Below are 24,805 nucleotides of genomic sequence, written 5' to 3' on the forward strand. Positions count from 1 at the left end.
GCCAACACCCACTGCCCAGTCCCCGCTTCTCCCGAGGACCAGGACGAGGACGGCTGCATCCAGGACGATGGGAGATGAGAGAGAACTTCGCTCCCTGCCCACAGCGCCCCCCGGCTGGTCCGGACGATCATCATGTGGGGCTGCAACCAAGTCACTGTTCGGGGTGGCTTTCTGCCGGCCAGTCTGGGGTCCACCCCGGGCTGACCTCGTCCCCTTTGGCCTGGTCCCCACCTTCTGTGAGCACGGACTTGGACCGACACACCCATGGACCCTGAGGAGGGGTCCTGGCAGGCTCCCCCTCAGAGCTCCAGGCGATGGCAGGATGGGGGTGGCAAGAGGGACTCTGAGGGGAGAGGATGACAGAGCGTGAGGCCCTGGGAGGTGCCCGGGGTCCCCCTGAATTCCCCAGCATGTCAGGCTTTCTGACACCTCCGTCCTACCCAGGGCCGTGGCTAAGGGGGGTTCCCTGACCGTCTCTCCATCATCCAGTCGTGTCTAGAGAGTTTTCCCACGTATTAGCTCACCGAATCCTCTCATCTCGTTTCTCCAGCGCCCAGCCCTGGGCCGGCTCCCGGGGCCCCCAGCCGCACTGAGCTGGCCCAGCTCCAGAGTGGGATAAAACGAGGGACAGGAGCCTCGGCTCCTTCCCGGAGAAGCTCCAACACGCAAGCGCGATGTCGGGCAGATTGGGGGGAAGGTCCTCACCCCGTCAGGGCCACGCGAGCGATCCAGAACACGCGTGTGAGCAGGGAGGACCCGATGCCAGCCGGCGCTGGGCCGCGGGAGGGGTGCCCGCGGAACAGCCAGGCAGATGCCGCTCTGATCCAGACGTTCCCGTTTGTCACCGCCCAAAGGCCAGCTGCCGTCCACCCGCTCTGGGGCCTGGAAGAGGTGCTCAGGGCTGCCTCCTGCGCTCAGCTACCCCCCCCCCCCGCCCCCCAGCTCCTGGGCCAGGCGAGGGGGTGGGGGCCATGCGCCTGGCTTTCTGGGCTCTGGTGGGAGGCAGGGCTGTTGCTTGGCATTGGCTGCCAAAGGCCCCGCCTGAGCCAGGGCTCGGACGGACTCTGCCGGCCGGGAGCAGAGGAGCACCCTCCGGCCCCTTTGGCCAGGGCCTCTCTGCCCTGACTGCAGGGGCACAGTGCTTCGCAGGAGGCCGAAGGAAGCCCTGAGTTCCAGCTCAGGCCCCACCAGCCAGGGACCCGGGGAGCCCTCCCGCTCCGCGTGGATGTGCTCGTGTGAGAGGGAAATGACAATGAGCAGCGCCCGGCTCAGACGCCTGGAGGACTCCGAGCGATACCCGTCCATGGTCACTGTCCTCACCGGGAAGCCCCTTTGCCTCTCTGCTGTGTTCGCTTCCTCTGCAAAATGGGGTGCAGGACGGATTGAGTGTGACCGCCAGGCGAAGCCCCCAGCACGGGGCCTGGCACAGAAGCCCCCATAAACAGGAGGAAATCCCATAAACAGGAGGAAGCCCCATAAACAGGAAGAAGCCCCATAAACAGCAGGGCTCCGGCTCCATCAGCCCTGCCCTGCCCTGCCCGCTCCGCCGGGGCTGGGGCCCGGCAGTGCCGGCTGGTGCTGGAGACCCGGGAAATGATTGTAGACTTGCTGGATACACCCATCTCTTTGTCCCTGTCACTGTTTCTGTGCTTGGGATCTAAAACAGAGAATCCCGCCCGAGCTGGTTTGGCTCAGTGGATAGTCCCGGGTTCGATTCCAGTCGAGGCCACGTGCCTCAGTGGCAGGCATGTCCATCGCAGGCCCTGGTCAGGGCACATGCGGGAGGCAGCCAATCGAAGTGTTTCTCTCACGTCCGTGTTTCTCTCTCTCTCTGTCTCTCCCCCTCCCTTCCACTCTCTCTAAAAATCAATGGGAAAATATCCTCCGGTGAAGATAAACAAAATAATAAAGCGAAGAATCCCCCAGGCTGGCAGCCACAGAGCCGGCACTGTCCCTCTCTGGGTGAGGATGCTAAGGAACAGAGAGGGGCAGGCGCTGGCCCGGGTCCACAGCCCGTCAGTGGCAGAGCTGGGCCGGGATGATTTCCCGCCTCCGCGGCCCGGAGCAGTGTCCACGAAAACCTCCTGCTGTCTGCTTTCAGACCTCTCTTCTTCCTGGTCGATCCAAACGCACCTTCCAGTCTCTGCCTTTTTAGCGAGCAGAGCCCAGGAAGAGGAGGCCAACCCCGTACCCCCGGGAGCAGAGACTGCCCCGCTGGGGGGTGCGGGGAGGGGCCGCGTGTGGGCCGAGAATGCGGGCCGCTCTGGGCCAGGCTGCCAACAGAGGAGCCACTGTGCCAGACATTGGGGCTTTGTGCCCGCGCTCCTGTGTGGGGAAGGCTGTTTTGTTGACCTGACATTGTTTCAGGTTGACTGACTGGCAGCATGTTGGCACCCAGGGGCCAGCTCCCGGAGCCCAGCGGGGTCTTGGGGGAGACCACAGCCAGGGCCCCCTCACCTGGAGCGAGACGGGGAGGGGGCTGCCTGGGCCCTGTGAGCACGGGGCAGGTCGGTGCTGAGAGGAAGGCGGAGAGGAAGAGGAGGTGCTGAGGGAGGACACAGAGAGGAGAGGAGAAGGTGCCCGTGCACTTTGGGCCAGAGCGGAGGGGCCCGGCGAGCGGGAGGATGGACCGAGTCAGGGCAGGGGCGTCCGCAGGCCGGGCCGGCCCTGCCTGGGGGCTGGGCGCTCTGAGAGCCCAGCCGTCACACCGGAGCCCACAAAGGAAGACCTGGAGAACCCAGGGGCCGGGAGGGAGGTGCTGGGGGCCGCGGGCGGGTGGGCCGGACTCACAGCTGTCCAGATGTGCGTGAGAGATAACTCTGTTTACCGGGCACCCCGTGTAAGAGGGGCGGAGGGGTGAGAAGGGGCTCCTGTGGCCCATGGGCGGGCAGATTAGGAGGCGGGGGCATGAGTCAGGGGTTTGCAAGCTGCCCCTGGGGCGAAGGAGCAAGAGCCTGGCGCGGCTAGAGCGGGCGTGAGCTCGGCTGGCTGGCAGAGGGCACCGGCGGCTGCAGGAGTTCCTCAAGGGACCCCGAGACTCGTGAGCAGGTGAGCAGGGCCGGGAGGGGTTAGGGTTGGTCTTGGGGTATCTGGGTGTGGGGGGGTTTCTGCAGGTGCCCATCCCAAATCTCTGCCCTCAGTGGGCACAGGTGCCCTAACCTCCCAGCGGGGCGCTGGTGGGAGGGGTGAGAACATTGCAGTGTGTGTTGTTGCCCCTCAGGGCACAGGCCCATTGGCACCTGCCGCTGGGGTGAGCGGGGCGGCCGATGTTAAGAAAAGCGGCCGGAGTCAGGAAAAAGAGGCTGGCACGTGGCGACAGAGGTGTGTGTGGCTGGTGGGTGAATGTGTGCGGGGGTCCCTGGCAGGCCCCTCAGATCCCACAGACGCAGGTCTCACTCCAGCCCCTTCTTTCCCATGTATGGGGGTCCCTAGGCCTCCTCACTGTCCTCTTAGGAGGAAGGTGGTCGGCTCTTCCCATCTGGGATATTCCGGGGGGCCTCAGAGGGGGCCTGGCACTGTCCCAGCTCCAGGTTCTGTTTGGAGGGGAGGAGGCCCCCCCCCCCACCTGAGCACTCAGAGCACCTCGGCTCGCTCTGCGGGAGCTGGGGGACGAGAGGGAGGAGGACTGAACCCAGGCGCAGTGATGGTGATGGCAAGCGTCCACCCAGAGCTCCTTATGCGCCAGGCACTTCTTCAATTGCTTTATACAATGAGCTTGGGGCTACAACAAGTCTGTGAGGTGGATTTTCCTCAAATTTTTTTTAAAAAAATATATATATATATACCACCCAACCACTGAGCCACACCGGCCGGGCTGAGGTAGATATTATTATGATCACCCCCTTTACAGACGAGAAAACGGAAGCACAGAGAGGTTGAGTCACTTGCCCAAGGTCACACAAGTCACACAGTTAGCAAACGGCGGGGCTGGGATTTGAACCCGGGCAGTCTGACGGCAGAGTCCATGCTCTGAATCACTATCCCTAAGCCAGGGAACAGCTGTTTTCTCTCCTGGGGGGCAGCTCAGTCTCGCGGTTTGAGATGCAGCTGGAGCCAGGTAGGCAGGGTTCAGTCCTGTCTGTGATGCCCACCTACCAGGCAAACCTCTCTGGACCTCAGCTCTGTCCTCTGTAAGACCGCGGGTGACATTGCCCACTGCGCAGAGGGGTTTGGGATTATAAGAAATGAGGCAAAAAGAAAAAAAAAAAAAGAAGAAGTAAGGCAGTAGGCTTGGCGCCACGCTGGGGCGATGACGCAAAGGCCGAGCTGCGCCACCCGGGAGCCCTCCCTGTCATCTGGTCCCGGCGGCCCCCAGGCCTCTCCAGCTGGGAGCTCCCCTCCTGGCTCCCCTTATCTGGCTTCCCGGGCGGGCGGGCGGGCGGCCGGCCGGCCAGGTGTTTGGTGTGCTGCCAGATGCAGGGCAGCGATCAGCGGCAGGCTCTTATCAGCGTCAGGCAGAGCGCGGCCTGCCGCTGGAAGGTGCTGGGCCGTGGTGGCAGAGATCCGGGTGATGGGCGCCCCTCTCAGGCCTGGGGAGCAGCTCTTCTCCCCGCTTCTCTCTCTCTGACGTTAGAACCGGTGGGAAGGCCCTGTTCTGTAGACAGAATGGCCAACACCTAGGGAGGCTGGGAGCTGTCAGTGCGGCCAGTCGGAGAGGCAGCCTGGATTCTCGGGTCCCGGAGGCCCCTCTGCCCACTCCGCCTCTCAGATGGGAAGCAGGCCAGAGGCCCCCGGGCCCCTGATGAGCATCTGCGGGTGAGAGGCCGAAGCAGAGGCGAGGCCAGAGAGGGATCAGAAAGAGAATCAGGTCCTGGCCGGTTTGGCTCAGTGGATAGAGCATCGGTCTGCGGACTGGAAGGTCCCAGGTTCAGTTCTGGTCAAGGGCATGTATCTTGGTTGCGGGCACATCCCCAGTGGGAGGTGTACAGGAGGCAGCTGGTCGATGTTTCTAGCTCTCTATCCCTCCCCCTTCCTCTCTGTAAAAAAGCAATAATATATATATATATATATATATATATATATATATATATATATATATATATATATATAGAGAGAGAGAGAGAGAGAGAGAGAGAGAGAGAGAGAATCGAGATGAGACAAGAGGCAGGTAGAGAAACGTGGGGAGAGGGGGACGGGAGGGACAGGGAGAGAGGGAGAGCAGTGATATGTGATCAGGATCTTCAAGGGGCAGGTGCTGTGCAGGAGGGACGGTCCCCTCTCAGGCTCTGGGACACTCCCATGGCCATCACTTGCCCTATCACCACCCCAAGCCAGGGACCCCCGTCCTCAGTTTGTGGGTCCTGCCCCCCTTCCTGTCTCTGAGGCCTGCAGAGGTGCCCACTCCTCAGAGAGAAAGTGCTTGTGCGGTCCTGTCTGTGTCCCCTCCCGCCCTGCAGGGTCCCAGCTCTGCCCTTTGCCTGCCGTCGCTCACACAGGGCCGTCCCTCCCCGCCCCTCAGCCCCCCCTCCTCCGGGCTCTCAGGCCAGCACCCAGGTCCCCTCCTCCAGACACTCCACCCCCAGCCCCGCCGCTCGGACCCCGGCACCCAGCACATTCCGCTCATAGCTCCTGTGTCTGCGGGGCCTGCTATCTCCGAGCCCTGAGCCTGTCACGTGTCCCGGGCTTGTCTCCCCGGTCAGGGGCGGGAGCCTCCGGACAGGAGGGCAGTGTCTTCACCTCAGCATCCCGCTGCTCAGCACCCGCAGCACCGAGAAGGCACATCTGCGGGCCTGGCCCACCCTCTCCCACCATGCCCCCGGGCTGCCGAGGGCGAGGGGCAGAGGACGGCTCTCATACTCAGCCCGGGGCCACCCCTGGGACCTCCGCCACCCCCCACCCTCGGACTTGTCCTCTCACTCCTGGCGGGGGGGGGCATGCCTGCCTCTCTGCTAGAGACACAGCGGGAAACGGAGGCGCAGGGCCTTCTGGGTCCCAGTCACACTGATTCCCCACAACCCAGAGCCCCGTGCTGCCGGGGGGACACATCCTCACATCCGTGCTACCTGTGTTTACGGACGGGGACTATGTGGAGCGTTCTGCTGGGAGGGGCAATTCGGTGGGGCTGAGGCATGCAGGGTCTTTGCCCTCCTGTGCCTTCCCTTCAGGAGGGGTCACCAGACAGCAGGTGCACAAATGGGTCCAGACACCAGAAAAGGACAGGTTTAGTTAGTGCGCGCTGGGGCGGTCAGGGAGGGATCTGGAGCCGGGACCTGTGAGCTGGGATGTGAGGAGGGGAGGGGCGTCCAGGGTGTGGGCGGCTGCACAGGCAAAGGCCCCGGGGCGGACCCGGGCTTGGGATCCTGGGAGGTCCGGGGACCTGGGGAGAGATAAAAAGAGTCTGGATGAGGCGGGAGAGAGAAGCAAGGCCGCCTCCCCGGGGACCTGCGGGCCGCTCCCAAGGATGCTGCGGCCCCAGGCCCCGCGCCAAGCATGGGTGAGAGCGCGCGTGGCGGGGGCTCTCGGAGGACTGAGTGGGGGGGTCAGGCTGCCTGGGGGTGGCTGTGTCTCAGGGACGGGCAAGGAAATAAGGCAGGTGAGGCCTGGCCAGTGGAGAAAGGAGTCAGATCTGCGGGATCTGCCCACCCACCCCAAACACCCTCACCGGCCAGGCTTCCCCTGCCCCGCACGCCGGCCCTCACCTCTGAAAGTCCAGCTCCTTCCTCCACGCCTCCCCCTACCTCTTCCTCCCTGACCCCACCGGCCCCCAACACCCCCCAACACCATCCACCCAAATGCAGCCGCTCCGGCCGGACAGGGAGACCGCAGGGTCCCTGCCCTCTCTCAGCCGGCGCTCTCCCTGCAGGGGCCCGCAGTGCGGGTTATGCTGGGGGCTCAGATCCCTGCGGATAGTCGGACCGTCGGGACAGCGCCATGGGGGATTCGCAGGTGAGTCTTTCCCGGCATCTGCAGGGCCCCCCCCCCCCGGGGGCCTCTGGGGACCTGGCCCTGCATTCCCCCCCCCCCCCGGGGACTCGGACGCCCCTCACAGCCGGCCCATGGCCACTCCCGCAGGAGGACTTCGAGGAGGGGCTGGACGACATCCTGGAGCAGGAGGAGTATGAGGACCCCGGGGTCCCTGTGCCGCAGGTGGAGGAGCCGGAAGGTAAGCCCAGCTCCCTCTCTGCTGCTGGGAGAGCTGCCGAGCCCCAGGCAGGGGCCTGTGTCCTCCCCTCTTCTCCCAACTCCCTCCTTCCCCACTCCCCCCACCCCACCCCAGCCCCAGGGCCAGTTCTCCTGCAGTCCTGGCTGATTGAAGGGTAAACAGAGTTCTGTTTGGAATGATCACAGGAGGGCACTGGGGGGCGGGCAGGGCCGGTCACCCGTCACCATCCTGCGTCCCTTAGACGTGAGAGGGCACCAGGCCTGTGGCTCGATGGCAGGAGCCCGCAGGCCGCCCTCGCCCACCCGGCGCCGGCTCCCAGGCCCGGCCCCGGCCCTGTTCTGGGAACACTGTTCCATGTGGGGGTCCACGGGTCCTGAAACATTGGGGCCTTGGGAGACCCCCAAGGCAGGGGGACCACAGGAACCCTCCCTTGGTCGCCCAAGGTCTTAGTGGGGAGCCCCAGGCAGGTGCTTATTTACTGTCAACAGGACTTAAGTGCAGGCAATTAGCATCGGTGATCGGAGGCCCCCCGGGAATGGAGGGCTGGGGGGGGGGGGGCAGCGAGGGGGCAGTATAAAGGGGGCAGAGCTCAGCGGGGAGCAGGCAGGATCCTTGAGGCAGGTGAGACGGGAGGGAATGGGTCCCAGGCGGTGGCCTGAGGCACGCGGAGACCCTGAGAGACCCTGCACATGGCCGCTCAGGTGCCCCCATCGCCTGGGAGGGGACCCTCCGCTCCTCACCCAGGAGGAGTCCTGGGCCTCCACAGGCTCGGTGCGGCGGGGCAGAGCCAGGCTGGGCCGAGCCCCGGGCATGGGGAGCCCAGGTGGGGTGGGGGCACCACGGGACAGCACCCGCACTGGGTTCTGGGGCTGGGTTCTGGGCTGAGGGCGGTGCCAGGATTGTCCGTCCGTCCGGTGGTAGCACTCACCAGCCTCCGGTTTTCAGCTCACCCCACCGAGCAGACAGACACCGACTACCACCAAACCCCATCGCAGCCAGGCACCCACGAGGTAAGGCCCCAGCCTCCCCCACCCCTCCTCCTGCCCTGCCCTGGGGCCCACCATTAGGTCAGGGAGGAGCAGGGGGTGGGGGCACAGCTTCACACAGGCCACCGACAGGCTGGGGGGACGGCCTAGGAAGTGGGGGGAAGGAAAGAGGACCGCTCCCCCTTCACCCTGCGGGCCCCGGGAAACAAGAAATAACAACACTCTCCTCTGCCGGCCCCCCACACCCCAGCAGGTCCCCAGACCGCCCCGCTGGCTGATACACTTGTTCTGTCCTCAGCCAGGCCCGCAACAGTGGCCACCTTGCCCTAACCAGCTTGGCTCAATCGTTAGATAGAGCATAGGACTCGGACTGAAAGGTCCCAGGTTTGATTCCGGTCAAGGGCATGTACCTTGGTTGTGGGTACATCCCCGGTAGGGGGTGTGCAGGAGGCAGCTGGTGGATGTTTCTCTCTCATTGATGTTTCTAACTCTCTATCCCTCTCCCTTCCTCTCTGTAAAAAAATCAATAAATTAAAATAAAGTTTAAAAAAGGAGTGGCTGCCTGGCCCCAAAGACACCCAAGAACAAGCCAAGCCTCACACCCACCCAATAGCCTGTGCGGCAGGAGATGACCCGATGACCCCAGGACTCCCCCTCCTTCCCCTGCTCAGTGCCCCCTCCGGCCCCCTTTTGGTCTGAGGTTCTCCAAACGCCTCTGAAATGAGGCCCGGGCCGGCCAGGAAGCTGAGGGATAGAGCCAGAGTGTGGGCCCTGCCTGCGGGACCCTCAAGCATCTCCCCACACTTCCCATCACTCACACTCCAGCTGGAGTTCCCTCCTCTCCCCCCGCCGACCCTCTGAGCTCAGGACCTGCCCCCAACGCCGCTCCAGGGCCTGGGCCTCCCACCATCTTTCGTGTCCGCGTGTCCGCGTGCCCTGGGCTGCCATCTCCCCGCCCGCCCCCAGCCGTGGGCTGACCCCGGTCTGTGGGCCGCAGGTCTACGTGGAGCTGCACGAGCTCGTGATGGACGCCAAGAACCAGGAGCTGCAGTGGATGGAGGCGGCGCGCTGGGTGCGGGTGGAGGAGAACCTGGGGGAGGACGGGGCCTGGGGCCGCCCGCACCTGTCCTACCTCACCTTCTGGAGCCTCCTGGAGCTGCAGCGAGCCTTCGCCAAGGGTGAGCCCCGACGGCCCCGACGGGACCCCTGCGCCGGGCTCGGTGGGGGGAGGGCCTGGCCCGGCCGCCCGCTCACCCTCCGCTCCCCGCAGGGACTGTGCTCCTGAACCTGCCGGAGACCTCCCTGGCGGGGGTGGCCAACCAGCTGCTGGACCAGCTGCTCTACGAGGAGCAGATCCGGCCTCAGGACCGGGACGAGCTGCTCCGAGTGCTGCTCCTCAAACACAGGTGCCCGGCCGCCCCCACCCGGACTCCGCTCCCCACGGGCTGCCCCTCCCCGCACCACCCCGGCCACCCGCCCCGCTCTCCCTGGGAATCCAAAGGCCCCCCCATTTTCCCTCTGACCGCTCTGGACAGGTGGCCCTGTCTCCATGCTCAGAGCTGGGGACCCCTGGTCCCCCAGAGGGCAGGCTCTCCAGGCCCTTCCCTCCGTTCATTCTTCCGGCTCCACCGAGTCACTCCGGAAAGAGGCGCCTGCTGACAGCCGACACCCCCCGGAGGAGGCCGGTCCTCCTTCTGCTCCAGGGGACTCTCTAGTCCGGCCACTGGGAGTCCTAGTGCAGTGGTCGGCAAACCGCGGCTCCTGAGCCACAGGCGGCTCTTGGGCCCCTTGCGTGTGGCTCTTCCACAAAACACCACGGCCTGGGCGAGTCTACTTGGAAGAAGTGGCGTTAGGAGACGTTTAAGTTTAAACAATTTGGCTCTCCAAAGAAATGTCCATCGTTGTCCTGTTGACGCGTGGCTCTGTGGACTGATGAGTTTGCCGACCCCTGGCCTCGGGGATTCCTCCCACCCGGGTGCTGGCAAATAGCCCGGCCTGAGCGGCGTGCTCAGCCCGCGCCCCGCTGTGTCCGCAGCCACGCTGGAGACCGGGAGGGCCTGGGGGGCGTGAAGCCCACGGTCGTGACACGTTCGGGGGAGCCCTCTGAGCCTCTGCTCCCCCAGCACCCCTCGCTGGAGACCCAGCTCTTCTGTGAGCAGGTGAGGCTGCCCCAGGGGTGAGGGGGGAGCCGCAAGGGGAGGAGGGGGCCGGGCGCGCTCCTCACCACCTTCCTCCCAACAGAGAGAGGGGGGCACCACGGGCCACTCACCGTCTGGAATTTTGGAGAAGATCCCCCCGGATTCGGAGGCCACCCTGGTGCTAGTGGGTAAGCGGTGGTGCTCCTACCTGCTCCCCCCTCCACACCCCTGCTTCCCCCGCCTGCCCTGGCCCAGCCTGCCTCTCCCTGCGCCTGGACCCCGGCCGTGGCCCCTCCGCCTGGCCCGGCCGCCTCACGCCCCCGCCCCGTCCCGCAGGCCGAGCCGCCTTCCTGGACCGGCCGGTGCTGGGCTTCGTGCGGCTGCAGGAGGCGGCGGAGCTGGAGGACGCGGTGCAGGTGCGCGTGCCCGTGCGCTTCCTGCTGGTGCTGCTGGGACCCGAGGCCTCGCACATCGACTACCACCAGCTGGGCCGGGCCGCCGCCATCCTCATGTCCGAGAGGGTAAGGGGGGCCGGCGCGGGCCGGGGGGCTGGGCAGCGGGTGGCGGGGGAGGCCCGTTCTCCGCTGGCCTGGCCTGGGCCGCGTTAGCGTCACCAGCTTGGCCCGTTCGGTCCGATCCAGCTGTTCCTGACGTGTCTGGCCGGAGTCAGCTGGCTCAGCCCGGCCTGGTCGGCCTGGCGTGACCTGACCTGGCCCCTCTGACCTGCTTCTCCCTGTCATGTCTGGCCCGGGATGGCCTAGTCTGCCTGGCTTCATCAGGTTTGCTTAGTTCTCTCTCCTTTCTTTTTTTTTAAAAATATATATTTTATTGATTTTTTTACAGAGAGGAAGGGAGAGGGATAGAGAGCTAGAAACATCAATGAGAGAGAAACACTGATCAGCTGCCTCTTGCACACCTCCTACTGGGGATGTGCCTGCAACCAAGGTACATGCCCTTGACCGGAATCGAACCTGGGACCTTTCAGTCTGCAGGCTGACGCTCTATCCACTGAGCCAAACCGGTTTCGGCATCTCCTTTCTTCATTTAGGGTCTGCTTCCTCCCGACCGTTTCACAGTGTGTGTGGGGGGAGGGGCGGGGGGGTGTTGCGGGGCCGGGGGGGCGGTTAGGGTGAAGGAGGTGAACAAGAAAAGCAGTTCCGAGCAAGGAGGAGCTGGGCGGGAGGGTTCTGTCTTCGGGGGCCCTGGCTGTGGACTCCTGGGCCCTTTCCCCCCCGCAGGGCCAGGCAGCCCTGACCCCCCTCTGGCCCCCAGGCCAGGCAGCCCTGACCCCCCCTCTTGCCCCCAGGCCAGGCAGCCCTGACCCCCCTCTGGCCCCCAGGTGTTCCGCACGGACGCGTACCTGGCCCAGAGCCGGCAGGAGCTGGTGCGCTCCCTGGAGGGCTTCCTGGACTGCAGCCTGGTGCTGCCTCCCTCGGACGCCCCCTCGGAGCAGGCCCTGCTCAGCCTGGTGCCCGTGCAGAAGGAGCTGCTGCGGAGACGCTACCTGCCCAGCCCGGCCAGGCCAGACCCCAAATTCTACAAAGGCCTAGGTACCCGCCCCGCCCGGCCCAAGGCTTTGTGGGCCCCACAGACCCTCAGACACCCCCGCACAGGCCTGTGAGCCCCGGCCTCCCTCTCCCCATCCAACACCTGGTGTCCCTGCTCCCTATCCTCTTGCCACCCAGCCTCCTTGGGCCTAGCCAGTGTTTCCCAAAGTGCGGTACGCGAACCCCCAGGGGTACGGGAAGAGTCTGGTGGGGGTACGCGTTGCACCGGAGTTTGGTGGGGACATGCACTGCACCGTGCTGAGCTGCGCCTAATTCTACGTTCTCATGAGTGCGAGGGGGACTCAGCGTTACGGAAATTATAGAAGGGGTGCACATATGTCAAAAGTTTGGGAAACACTGGGCTACCCTGTCCCATCAGACCATACCCCCTCCCCTTCCCTCCCCTCCCCTCTCCTCACGCCTCTCCCCGGCTGGCCCCTGTGACCACGGTCCGTTCTCCACCGCAGATTTGAACGGAGGCCCGGGGGTCCCTGGTGGCCCGGATGACCCTCTGCGGCGAACAGGCACGCTCTTCGGGGGCCTGGCGCGGGACTTGAAGCGCCGCTACCCTCGCTACCTGAGCGACATCATGGACGCGCTCAGCCCCCAGGTCCTGGCTGCCGTCATCTTCATCTACTTTGCCGCCCTGTCACCTGCCGTCACCTTTGGCGGCCTCCTGGGTCAGTGCCTCTGCGCGCCCCCACCGACCCCCCCCCCCCCAACCCTTCCTTCCGATCCTCCGGGCACCGTGGGCCCCGACTTCTGCCCCGATCGATCGGGCACTCTGGGCCCCGGGCTGCATCCGCCTGCCCACGAAACGCTCCACCGGCCCTGGACATGGCCTCCTGACCTTGACCCCCCCACCCCCCGTCCCGTCCGCCCCCAGGAGACAAGACGCAGAACCAGATGGGGGTGTCGGAGCTGCTCATCTCCACCGCGGCGCAGGGCGTGCTCTTCGCGCTGCTGGCGGCCCAGCCCCTGCTCGTGCTCGGCTTCTCGGGGCCCCTGCTGGTGTTTGAGGAAGCCTTCTTCTCGGTAGCTCCGTTCCAGCCCCCCCTGACCCAGTGCCCGGCCTCCGCGCCCTGCCCGCCGCCCAGGGCCGGCCTGCGTGTCTGACCCCGGTCCCCTCTGGCCGCCCCGCAGTTCTGCGACAGGAACGGCCTGGAGTACCTGGTGGGCCGCGTGTGGATCGGCTTCTGGCTCATCCTGATGGTGGTGCTGGTGGTGGCCTTCGAGGGCAGCTTCCTGGTCCGCTTCATCTCCCGCTACACCCAGGAGATCTTCTCCTTCCTCATCTCCCTCATCTTCATCTACGAGACGTTCACCAAGCTGATCAAGGTGGGCGGGGGAGCGGGCATGGGCAGGGGGGTGTGTGTGGGTGAGGCTGAGCATAAACCAGGTGACTGCGTGTCTGTCTGGCTCTTGTGGGGCCGTGTGTTCATGGTATGTGACTAGGAGCACATACGTGTTGACACCTGCTGCTGGTATTCTTGCCATGACTGTGGCAAGGAGAGGGCACCTCTATGGGCCATATTTAGAACCGCACAGATGACTAATGGGTGAGCATGTGTGTGAGGCTGAAATGGGGGATTGCATGCTTTGGGGGGACGGTGGGGGTGGAGGGGGGTTGAGGCTCTGATGTACCCCCCTCTCCTGCACTTGCCCTCAAGAACCGCAGGTCCTGTGGACGGAGCACCCTGACCCCTCAGCTCTGTCACCTCAAACTAGGCCTGCCTCTGTGTCTGTATTTTTAAAAATATAGATTTTTTTAAAAATTGATTTCAGAGAGCAAGGGAGAGAGAGAAACATCAATGGTGAGAGATAATCATTGATCAGCTGCCTCCTGCACGCCCCCCATTGAGGATCAAGCCCACAACCCAGGCATGTGCCCTTGGCCAGAATCGAGCCCAAGACCCTTCACTCCTCAGTCCTGAAGCCAGACCAGCCAGGGCTGTGTCTATCCACTGAGCCAGACCAGCTAGGGCTGTGTCTATCCACTGAGCCAAACCAGCTAAGGCTGGGTCTGCATTTTATAGGAAGGGTGGATGCCATATGTCTGTCCCTGATTCTGTAGGTTGGTGGGTCTTTCCAAGTGTTTAAATCCCTACACTCCAGTCTCCCAGTCTCCTCGTGTCTCCCAGGCCTTGGATGATCACAGATCATAACACACCACAGCCGGGACCGGTTTGGCTCAATGGATAGAGCGTCGGCTTGGGGACTGAAAGGTCCCGGGTTCGATTCCGGTCAAGGGCATGTACCTTGGTTGCGGGCATATCCCCAGTAGGGGGTGTGCAAGAGGTAGCTGATCGATGACTCACTCTCATCGATGTTTCTGACTCTCTATCTCTCTCCCTTCTTCTCTGTACAAAATCAATAAAATATATTTTAAAAAAAACAAAAAAAAACACACACCACACACACACACACACACGTACGTACATATTACCTTCATGGCCTACCTCACCCAAGCCGAGCCTGGTCCGCACCCTGAAAACCAAGCCGTAGAATGTCATTGTCCCTCTGTTACCCTGTCAGCTGCGGGAGATAGGCGGACGGAGGATGGGCGGATGGATGGTGACGGACAGAGGGATGGACAGAGGGTGACAGACAGAGGGACGGACAGATAGTGATGGACAGAGGGACGGACAGAGGGTGATGGACAGAGGGATGGACAAATGGTGACAGACAGAAGGATGGACAGAGGGTGACGGACAGAGGGACGGACAAAGGGTGACAGACAGAGGGACGGACAGAGGGTGATGGACAGAGGGATGGACAGATGGTGACAGACAGAGGGATGGACAGAGGGTGACGGACAGAGGGACGAACAGAGGGTGATGGACAGAGGGATGGACAGATGGTGACAGGCAGAGGGATGGACAGAGGGTGACGGACAGAGGGACGGACAGAGGGTGATGGACAGAGGGATGGACAGATGGTGACAGACAGAGGGACGGACAGAGGGTGGAGGGGAGGGAACAGGATGCCTCGGTTTTCTGCCGCAGATCTTCCAGAGCCACCCGCTGCAGAAGCATTACAAACACAACGTGACGATGGAACCCAAACCTGAGGATGCCCTGCCCAACACAGCCCTCCTCTCCCTCGTGCTCATGGCCGGCACCTTCTTCTTAGCCATGACGCTGCGCAAGTTCAAGAACAGCTCCTACTTCCCCGGCAAGGTCAGCATTCGCCCCCACGGCCCTTGCCTGCCCTGCCCTATCCCAGGCCGAAGCACCCTCCTCGCTCCCCAGTGCCGCTAGCTCCCCTTCTCTCCTTACCTTCTCATTCCCAACCCCGAGCCTCCCGGGCCCCTCTTCATCCACATCCCCCCTGCAGGGAAGCCGCCCCTCCCCCTTTCTCAGCATGCCCAGGCTGAGAACCCAGCGGGGAGGCAGGGCCAGGGCGTGGAAGGGGGTAGGGACCTGGGAAGAGCAGGGCCCCCTGGGTAACGAGGGGGCAGGAAGGGGCCAGGAGGGGCCAAGTGGGAGGTGGGGGACAACCGGCACTAACCGCTGGTTCTCCCGCCCGCCCTCAGCTGCGACGGATCATCGGAGACTTTGGGGTCCCCATCTCCATCATGATCATGGTCATGGTCGATTTCTTCATCCAGGATACCTACACCCAGGTGACCCTCTCTTTCTACCCTCGTTTCACTTCCCCAGAATGGCCTCCCCGAGCCTGGAGTCAGCTAGAACTACACCCACCCCATCCCTGGCCCCCGGGGAGCCCCACGTTCCTCCCACAGCCTTCCAGCACCCCGGGGGCTGAAGCTGGGCTGGGCCAGGCTGTCCCCTTCACTCGTTAGCCCAGGGCAGCAGGACAGAGCCTGCTCTGGGGCCAGGCAGGTCTGCCCCGGAATAGCTGTGTGATGGGAGGCAAGCTCCATCACCTCTGACCCCGTTTCCTCATCTGTAGCGTTTGGGATGAGATGTATGTAAAAGTCGGACATCCATGCAGGGACTGGGTACACAGGAGATGCGCAATAAAAGTGAGCTTCCAAGTGTCCAGGCCCCGATCTGCCCCCGTGTTCTCACCTGCACCCCCTCCCCTCCCGCAGAAACTCAAGGTGCCCAAAGGCCTGGAAGTCTCCAACTCCTCGGCCCGGGGCTGGATCATCCACCCGCTGGGCTTGTACTCCCACTTCCCCATCTGGATGATGTTCGCCTCCGCCCTGCCCGCGCTGCTGGTCTTCATCCTCATCTTCCTCGAGTCCCAGATCACCACGTAAGGGCCCGGGTGAGGCTGGGCCCGGGAGAGCTGGAGGCAGAGGAAGGGACGGGTTGCAGGCCAGACACCCAGCTCTGATGCTAGCTGGGCTCAGGGGTGGGAGGGTGAGGGGGCGGGGCCAGCCTGTGGGACCCAGCGGTGTGTAATTCAGGGAGCCCTTTGTAAGGAAAAGAGCACAAAAGGGGAATGCAAAGTAAGGAGCCAGGTCTTGGAAAGGACCTGGGCCGGCGATGCTGGCTGGAGCCTACGCTTCGTTGGCTTCAGTGAAGAGGCCTGAAGCCTTTTCCGCTCTTGGAGTCCGGATTCTCCAGATGGGGTGGGAGGGAGGGGGCAAAGAGCTCCAAGGGGGATGGGCACAGAAGGGTAAACGGAGGCACGTACAGACTCCACTATGGGGAAGGGAGGAGGGGCCGAGGGGGGTGGGAGGAAGAGCCCTGCTTATCCCCGACACACACCCCCCACACACACACACTCCACCCCTCAGGCTGATTATCAGCAAACCAGAGCGCAAGCTGATCAAGGGCTCCGGCTTCCACCTGGACCTGCTGCTGGTCATCGGCATGGGCGGGTTGGCCACTCTCTTCGGGATGCCCTGGCTCAGCGCCACCACCGTGCGTTCGGTCACCCACGCCAACGCCCTCACCGTCATGGGCAAGGCCAGCACCCCCGGGGCTGCAGCCCAGATCCAGGAAGTCAAGGAGCAGCGGATCAGCGGGCTCCTGATCTCTGTGCTTGTGGGTGAGTGAGGGCCGGCCACGCTCTCTCCCGCCCTCTGGTCCCGCCCCTGGCCTCCAGCCCCCTCCAGCCCTCCCCACACACCTGCTGCCCACATCTCCCTGGTGCGCTCGTCACATGATGGGATTCCGGAGGAAAGGACCAGGGCGCTGAGATGGGCTTCTGAGCCGGGAGGAAGGAGGGCCTCCATTGCTAAAGCCTTCTCTAAGTTCACTATCTGTGAGTTCCAGCCCTGCCCCGCGGGCCTCAGTTTCCCTTTTTGCACCGTTACAGGGTTTCTTAGATGCCCCTGCGGTCTCTCTAGCTCAGCTGCTCTATGACAGACACAAAGGGTAGTGCTCCAGGGCATGATCTAGGGGGGAAGGGGAGGGGGAGGAGAAGACAGAGGGTCACTGCGGTTGATCCGAGTCTGGAGTGGCTGTGAGTCCCGCTGGACCTGGTGTGGGCCTCACTGTGATGGCTGATGGCGAGGCTGGGGAAGCTTCTTTTTTTTTTTTTTTTTAATATATTTTATTGATTTTATACAGAGAGGAAGGGAGAGAGATAGAGAGTTAGAAACATCGATGAGAGAGTGTCATCCATCAGCTGCCTCTTGCACACCCCCTACTGGGGATATGCCCGCAACCAAGGTACATGCCCTTGACCAGAATCGAACCCGGGACCCTTCAGTCCCCAAGCCGACGCTCTATCCATTGAGCCAAACCGGTCCCGGCTGGGGAAGCTTCTTAAAGAAGGTGAAGCTGGTGCTAGCTGGAGGAGGGTTAGGCTCCCGACCGGTGGAGGGTGATGGAGGCATTCTGGGCCGGCGTGAGGAGAAAGGCGGGCTTTTCTGACCCTGGGACCTCCCTGGGTCTCAGGAGTACGCTTTGAAGTCAGGCAGGCTTGAGCCTGCCTCCCTGCTCTGCCAGTTACTAGCTGTGTGGCCTTAGGCAAGTTGCTTTACCTCTCTGAGTCTGTTTCATCTCTAAAAGGTGGGTAATACCTATTCAAAGGATCCACAGAGCCCTGGCCTATGTGGCTCAGTGGCTAGAGCACCATCCCACTGCCCAAAGGGTCACGGGTTCAATCCCAGACTAAACACACCCTCAGGTGAGGAGGAAAAACAAAAACAAAAACAAAACACAGAGAAGACTCTGCCTGGCGCCTTGGTTTCATGTACTCCAGGGCATGTGGGGCTGAAGGTCTGTGTTCTCCCCGCAGGCCTGTCCATCCTCATGGGGCCCGTCCTGTCCCACATCCCCATGGCTGTGCTGTTCGGCATCTTCCTCTACATGGGGGTCACGTCCCTCAGCGGCATCCAGCTCTTTGACCGCATCTTGCTCCTCTTCAAGCCGCCCAAGTACCACCCGGATGTGCCTTATGTCAAGCGGGTACGGGGCCCTCCGCTGCCCAGCCCAGGGTGGGGCAGGTGCTGGGTGCTGGGTGCTGGGTGCCGGGCAGGGCGGCGATGACCCCGGCCTCCGCCCGCCCGCAGGTGAAGACCTGGCGCATGCACCTGTTCACGGGCATCCAGATCGTCTGCCTGGCGGGGCTGTGGGCGGTGAAGTCCTTCCCCACCACCTCGCTGGCCCTGCCCTTCGTGCTGATCCTCACCGTGCCCCTGCGGCGCCTCCTGCTGCCGCTCATCTTCAGGAACCTGGAGCTCCAGTGTGTGAGTGGCAGCTCCCGGCCCACCCCCCCTCAGGGCCTGGGGCGGGAGGGAGGGGGAGAGCGAGCAGGAGCCGGAGGGCAGGACGCAGAGCTGGCTCAGGGGGCGCTCCTGAGAGAGGGTGGGTCCCAGAATTGAGGAAGGCAGAGAGCCGAGTGGCGAGGGTCTGGATCTAGGGCCTGTGTTCAAATCCTGGCACTGCCACATCCAAGGGGTCTCGTTTTTCTGAGCCTTGGGCCTGCTTGCCTGTGAGAGGAGGGTACTGACAGGGTGGGTGAGAGGGGTAGAGGCACACGGGTGTGACCCCCGTGAGCTGTCCTGACCATTGGGCGGCTGGTCCTGCGGTATAAACCATTTGGGAAGCGCCTGCTCCTCCAGGAGAATAGTCTAAGGTGCAACACAGGTCACCGTGGGGGTGCCCCGGTGAAGGGGTCCCCTGCCTGCCCTCTAGAGGTCTGCCTCCTGCAAAGGGCACCCGATGCCCGGGGCTCCCTACCCTTCGGGAATTTCTCATGTGGACCAACCCTGGAGGCAGGACTCGTCCCAAGATTCAAAGAGAGCCAGGCCCGTCTGTCTCCTCACTCCAGGGGTGCCTCTCAGGGCTGGGGGAGGGCTCACCGGGCCCCTGGGCCACTCACCCTCTCTCCTTCCTGCCCCGCCCTCCAGCTGGATGCTGATGATGCCAAGCCGAGCTTGGATGAGGAGGAAGGCCGGGATGAATATGACGAGGTGGCCATGCCTGTGTGAGAGGAGGCCCAGGCCCCAGCCCTCTCCCCCATTCCACTGCTCCACTTCCTCAGGAAAAGCAGAAGTTCAAGGCCACCTCACCGACGCCCAGGTCCCTCCTGGGGCAGCAGCGAAGGCCCCGGGGCTGTGGGTGGGGGGAGGAAGGGGTGTCTAGAAAGCCTTCCACAATGGCCAGACTGACTGTTTGGGGCTGGGAATGGCCGGCGGAGCTCCCATTAGGGCGTCCACTGTACAGCACCCCCTGCTGCCACACTGCGGCATGGGGACACCCTGCGGGGAGACTTCCATCCGGCACAGGCTGGGGCAATGGTGAGGGAGGGAGTTGGGTGGGTGGGTTCAAGTTTCAGCTAGCTATGTGGCCTTGAGCAAGCCCTTAGCCTCTCCCGCTTCTGCTTTTTCTCCTGTAAAATGGGTATATTGATAGTAATACCCACCTTGCAGGATGGTTACTGGGGACCAACGATAGATGTGAGCAAAGGACTTTGTGAACTCGGAGAGGACTATTATGCCCGAGTCATTCTTCTTCAAGCCTGCCCAAGGCCACACAGCTCCTGGGCCACACAGCTGGGATTTGGGCCGGGTCTCCCGGTTCTGAGGCCAGAGCCCTGTGCTCTGCTCCAGTCATCCACCTTCCCCTGCTCAGGGACGCCCTGCCGATGCCTCCCTCCCTTCTCTGCTCCAACCCCCACTGGGGACCCTTTTCTCTGGCGCAGAGGAGGTGTCCCGGGGAGGACCAGGCGAGGGTAAAGAGGCAATCAGGGCTGGGACTCAGGACTCCTAAGTGCTTGTTCCCTTCCCTCATACTCTCATTCATTCATTCACTCATTCATTCACTCATTCATTCATTCATTCCACAAGCATTTAGTGAGCCCCCGTGCCCGGTGGACACAGAGCTGACAGAGCTGAGAAACCTGCCGAGGGATGGGGAGTGACGGGGAGCTCAGTCTGTTCTAGATTTGGATGGGTGGGGAGGGAGGGGCTGGGGAGGGGGCGGGGAGTTTGTAATTTATTGGTTGTGTATTTTCTCAGAGCTGTCACTGTACTTTGGCCTCACACATGCCCAGACCCCCATTAGTGACCCACTGCCCCCAGCCCCACCCAAGCAGAATCTTGGGGAGTACCCAGATTTGACCAGTTGAAGGAGACAGTGGGTTCTGCAGAATATGGGCAAGTCTATTTTTTAAAAAAACAAAAATATAAAAAGAGTCAGAAGAACTAGAAATGGTAAGAGATGGTTGAAACTGAGAAACAGAAAAGAAAGGGGGCGTGGGGCTCCTGGTGGAAGGGCCCTGGGTCCATCCCTGAAGGCTGACAGCTGCCTCCTACCACTTCACTTTCTTTTTCTTAAAAAAAAAAAAAAAAAAAAAGTATTTCTTTATTGGTTTCATAGAGGAAGGAAGATGGAGAAAGGGATAGAAACATCAGTGATGAGAGAGAATCATTGATCGGCTGCCTCCTACATGCCCCCTACTGGGGATCGAGCCCACAACCCAGGCATGTGCCCTTGGCCAGAATCGAACCTGGGACCCTTCAGTCTGCAGGCCGACACTCTATCCACTGAGCCACGCTGGCGAGGGCCCACCACTTCACTCTCTGTAAAGCGGGAACGATAATGGCATCACGCTCTGGGCTTGTTGTAAGGACTGATGAGACAGTGCATGTACAGGCTTGCTTGCCACAGGCCTCCGAGAAAGAGCTCAATAAAGGTCACCTGCTGGTTCTGTGCTTCTGGCTGAGGTGTCCCTGCCCCTCCTTCCCTCTGCTCCTCGAGCCCTGGAAAGAAGGCCATCCATTCTGCTAGTGCCCTTCCCCTCGGGGAATAGGTTTTGCCAATAAATGTGTGTGAGTGTGGCGGAGTGACTGCCTTGCTGGAATGCCCCTCCCGGAGTCAGGGGTCCCAGGGGTCTTGGCTGGGCCAGGCAGACATGGGGTGTGTGGTGCGGAGCTGGTGCAGGGCTGCAGCCCTGGGTGCGAGGAGAGCCAGGCTGGGGCGGGGCCAGGCTGGTGGCCCCCCAAGCTTTAGGGGCTGAGAGGGCCACTCAGGACATCCTTCCTCTCCAGAATAAGCGAGAGCCACGGGGGCGGGGAGGGGGCTGTAAAGGGGCCTGGACCGTGGACCCCACATCCCTTTGAAGCAGATAGCCCCTTAGCTGGCCTCTTCATGCTGGGCGATCTCCGAGAGGGATCAGCAGAGAGGAAACGCAGTTGGCTGTCTGTCTCAGAGCAATAGCATCTCTTGACCAGCTTCCCACTAACCCCCACCCCCATTCCCCTGGAGACTCTGTCTCCCCGACCCCCCACCCGGCCCCCTGCCGCGTTCAGCAATTCTAAGGAGCTACTGGGTCGGGGTTCACCCAAGATGGAGAGGAAGATGCCAGGACCTGCTCCCCCTCTGCCTCCCAGCCTTCCAACCAGAGGTCGGCGCGGGCTGGCCCGCCTGGCTTCCTTCCCTGGATCTATATTTACTTGCTGCCTATCCCCAGCTGACCCCTCCCAGGCCGGCCAGCGCAGCAGCCAGAGGACTAGGCAGCTACAGGAGCCCCAGGCAACCCAGCCACCCACCTCCCACACCCACATCGCCATGTCCCACCGCACTGGCCCACCGTGAGCCAGGAAGACAGGTGAATCAATCAGGATCTGACTTCCTGCCTGGCCTGAGGCCTCATCCCCCTGCATTTCCTGCCCCTGCACAGAGGGCTGTGCGCCCCCACCCCCTGCATTTCCTTTCATGGAAATCCCCTCAAAGTGACCCCACTCCTGGTAAGGAAAGGGATCAGCAGAAGCCAAAAGCCAAAAGCTCTATAGACCTGAAGATATTCTTGGCAGGACTATCTGTGAAAGCAAAACACTAGAAAGAACCCCGATTCTCAGAAAGCCGAGACCGGTTTGGCTCAATGGATAGAGCGTCGGCTTGGGGACTGAGGGGTCCCGGGTTCGATTCCGGTTGGGGGCATGTACCTTGGTTGCGGGGTGTGCAAGAGGCAGCTGATCGATGACTCTCTCTCATTGATGTTTCTAACTCTATCTCTCTCCCTTCCTCTCTGTACAAAATCAATAAAATATATTTTAAAAAAAAAGAAAGAAAAGAAATAGGAGAGCAGACAGTACAATAAATGACCCTCCATTGATATGAAGGCGCCACAGGCAAGCCTTCCAAATAGTCACGAAGAAGCTGTTGGATCCGCTTGGTGCAGTCACATACTCCTGGGTGTCTGAGGCCAAGGGGATTGGAGCTCCAGCTTTGTGACTTAGGAGCCGGACAAAGAACCTCCTCTCGGAGCTCAGTTTCCCACATCTGTAAAGTGGAGATGATGAGATCACAGACCCAGAGGTCCCAGGCCGGGACTGGCGTTTGGTGAACAAAAAATCATTCCTGTTAAGCAAGGCACGGAGTGATTTAACTGCCCTGGTGACCGCTGTGCAGGGAAGTGTAGCGTGCACAGGAATGAAGAAGGAAGGGAGACAGTTAGACGGAAAGCATTAAGTGCCATGGTGGGAGAATTATAGGGGATATCATTTCCGCCCCTTCTTCTGGACTCCAGGTGCGGAGGGTTAAGTTAATCCTCCTCCCCATTAATGTTTCCTTCCTTCCTCCTTCTTTCCCTCCCTCCCTCCCTCCCTCCTTCCTTCTTTCCTTCCCCCTTCCTTTCTTCCCTCCTTCCTTCCTTCCTTCCCTCCTTCCTTTCTTCCTTCCTTCCTTCCCTCCCTTTTGTCCTCATTTCCTACTCCTATTTTCTTTCCCCTCCATAGACAATGACTCAAACATGTTTGATGTGAATCTTTTTTGGGTGAACATAGTCTTGAAAATATGTATCTTTGATATTTTTTTAATTTCTTTATTGATTATGGTGTTACATACGTGTCCTTATTCCCCCATTATCCTCCCTACACCCCCCCTCATGCCCTCACCCCCCTGTTGTCTGTGTCCACTTGTTAGGCTTATATACAAGGCATACAAGTCCTTTGGTTGATCTCTCCCCCTTAATCCAACCTCCCCTTCCTTCCCTCTGAGGTCTAAATCATTGATATTTTTAATTTATTATACTAGCCGATCAATATCTTATATTTTTTAATATAATAACCATTTATTATATTTTATTATATTAAAAGTTGTAATACATATACCAAATATAAACAATAGTACAACAAATTCCCATGTACTTGTCTCCTAAACTCAGTAATTATCAAGATTTTGCCTTGAAGTTTTGCTTAAATCTTTGTTTCATCTTTCTTATTTTTCCCTCCTCTAAACTAAACACTTTAAAGCTCATCCCGGACATCATGCCATTTCACCCCTATATTTTTTAGCTGTGCATCCCCTCCAACACTGAACATTTTCTTACCTGACTGCACACCCAACAAAACTAGCTGTAATATCTAATATCTAATTTATGATCAAATTTCTCAAAATGTCTCTTTGCACTTGGTTTGTGTGGGGTGTGTATGTGACTTTCTATATCTTGTCAGCATTGTGTTGTAGGCCTTGGTCCTCTTTTCACCTGGCTCTGTGCTTTTAACCAGCCGGCTGCTCTGGGAACGTGGAGTTGCTGTAACTGCTGTGTGGTGCATCCCCCCTTTAGCCTCTCCACTCCTCCAGGGCCCCCCACTGCACCCAACTCCCCTCCTGCAAAGGACGCTCAGCCTTACCCTCTTATGGGTCTTAGGGAGAATTTCTTTGGGTTGTGTATGTAGGAGCCAGGAGCAGAGTTACTAGGCCATAGGGTATAAATGTATTTGTCTCCATTTGACCAGATACAGCCATATTTTTCTCGAGGTCCGCGGCAGTTCGTGCTTCCACAGGCAGTGCAGGAGGCTCCTGTATTCCCAGGTGATGGACGTTGTCCAGGTGTCTGATTTTTGCTAATCTGACTGGAGTATCAATCTCATTATTGTTATATTTGCATTTCTCTGATCACTGAAGAGTTTGAGCATCTCTGAATGGCTGATTATTCCTCTTCTATAAATTGTCTTTTCATATCACTTGGTCATATTTCTTTCCTTTTTTAAATATATTTTATTGATTTTTTTTTACAGAGAGGAAGGGAAAGGGATAGAGAGTTAGAAACATCGATGAGAGGGAAACATCGATCAGCTGCCTCCTGCACACTCCCCACTGGGGATGTGCCCACAACTAAGGTACATGCCCTTGACTGAATCGAACATGGGACCCTCAGTTCACAGGCCCAGGCTGACGCTCTGTCCACTGAGCCAAACTGGTTAGGGCACTTGGCCATATTTCAATGGAATATTTTGGATGTGGATTTGCAAGAGATTCTGGAAGATTCTACTCTTCGTTTATTTTAGACCTTGTAAAAATAGTCTCACATCTTGTCATCTTGCTCTTAAAACTTTGTCCCCCTACTGAACAGTTAACTTTCCTTTTAGTGTAATTAAATATAATTGTATTTCTCAAAAATGTCTCTCTGCAGTTGTTTTGTGGTGTGTGTGTTTGTGTGTATGTGTGTGTGTGTGTCTATATATTATCTGCAGTGTATTGTAGGCTTTGCTCTGTTGGTCCAAATTCTTTGATTTTGCTCAGTAATTTCACCCACTTACCAGCCCTTGAAGGTTTCGACTTGATTCAGCAGGTTCACGAGGAAGTCATTGCAGGCTCTTGAACGGGGGAGCAGTATGAAGTGATTCACTTGGGAGCTATCTGCAGGCGGGATTGGCTG

The 24,805-nt window shown here is 60.5% G+C and overlaps 1 protein-coding gene across 1 annotated transcript; it reads left to right on the plus strand.

Annotated features, from left to right (window-relative positions):
- Nucleotides 1–2,886: 2,886 nt before the first annotated feature.
- On the plus strand, nt 2,887–22,974 carry SLC4A1 (solute carrier family 4 member 1 (Diego blood group)). Its single transcript, XM_084863435.1, has 20 exons — nt 2,887–3,048; nt 6,803–6,885; nt 7,012–7,102; nt 8,048–8,112; nt 9,086–9,266; nt 9,359–9,494; nt 10,124–10,247; nt 10,330–10,414; nt 10,563–10,747; nt 11,566–11,776; nt 12,241–12,453; nt 12,660–12,808; nt 12,917–13,111; nt 14,779–14,952; nt 15,309–15,398; nt 15,831–15,997; nt 16,485–16,738; nt 17,936–18,105; nt 18,210–18,386; nt 19,050–22,974. Exons 2-20 carry the CDS (start codon nt 6,871–6,873, stop codon nt 19,128–19,130), a joined length of 2,763 nt encoding a protein of 920 aa, XP_084719561.1. The 5' UTR covers nt 2,887–3,048; nt 6,803–6,870; the 3' UTR covers nt 19,131–22,974.
- The last annotated feature ends 1,831 nt before the right edge of the window (nt 22,975–24,805 follow it).

The sequence above is a fragment of the Pipistrellus hanaki genome, assembly GCF_964339955.1.
Source record: "Pipistrellus hanaki genome assembly, chromosome: 16".
NCBI lineage: Eukaryota > Metazoa > Chordata > Mammalia > Chiroptera > Vespertilionidae > Pipistrellus > Pipistrellus hanaki.

What these genes read in the sequence shown, in the direction of transcription:
- SLC4A1 (XM_084863435.1), top strand. An exon ending in CCCAGCTCTTCTGTGAGCAG is followed by an intron (nt 10,248 to 10,329) that starts GTGAGGCTGCCC and finishes TCCTCCCAACAG; the next exon opens with AGAGAGGGGGGCACCACGGG. An exon ending in CCATCCTCATGTCCGAGAGG is followed by an intron (nt 10,748 to 11,565) that starts GTAAGGGGGGCC and finishes TCTGGCCCCCAG; the next exon opens with GTGTTCCGCACGGACGCGTA.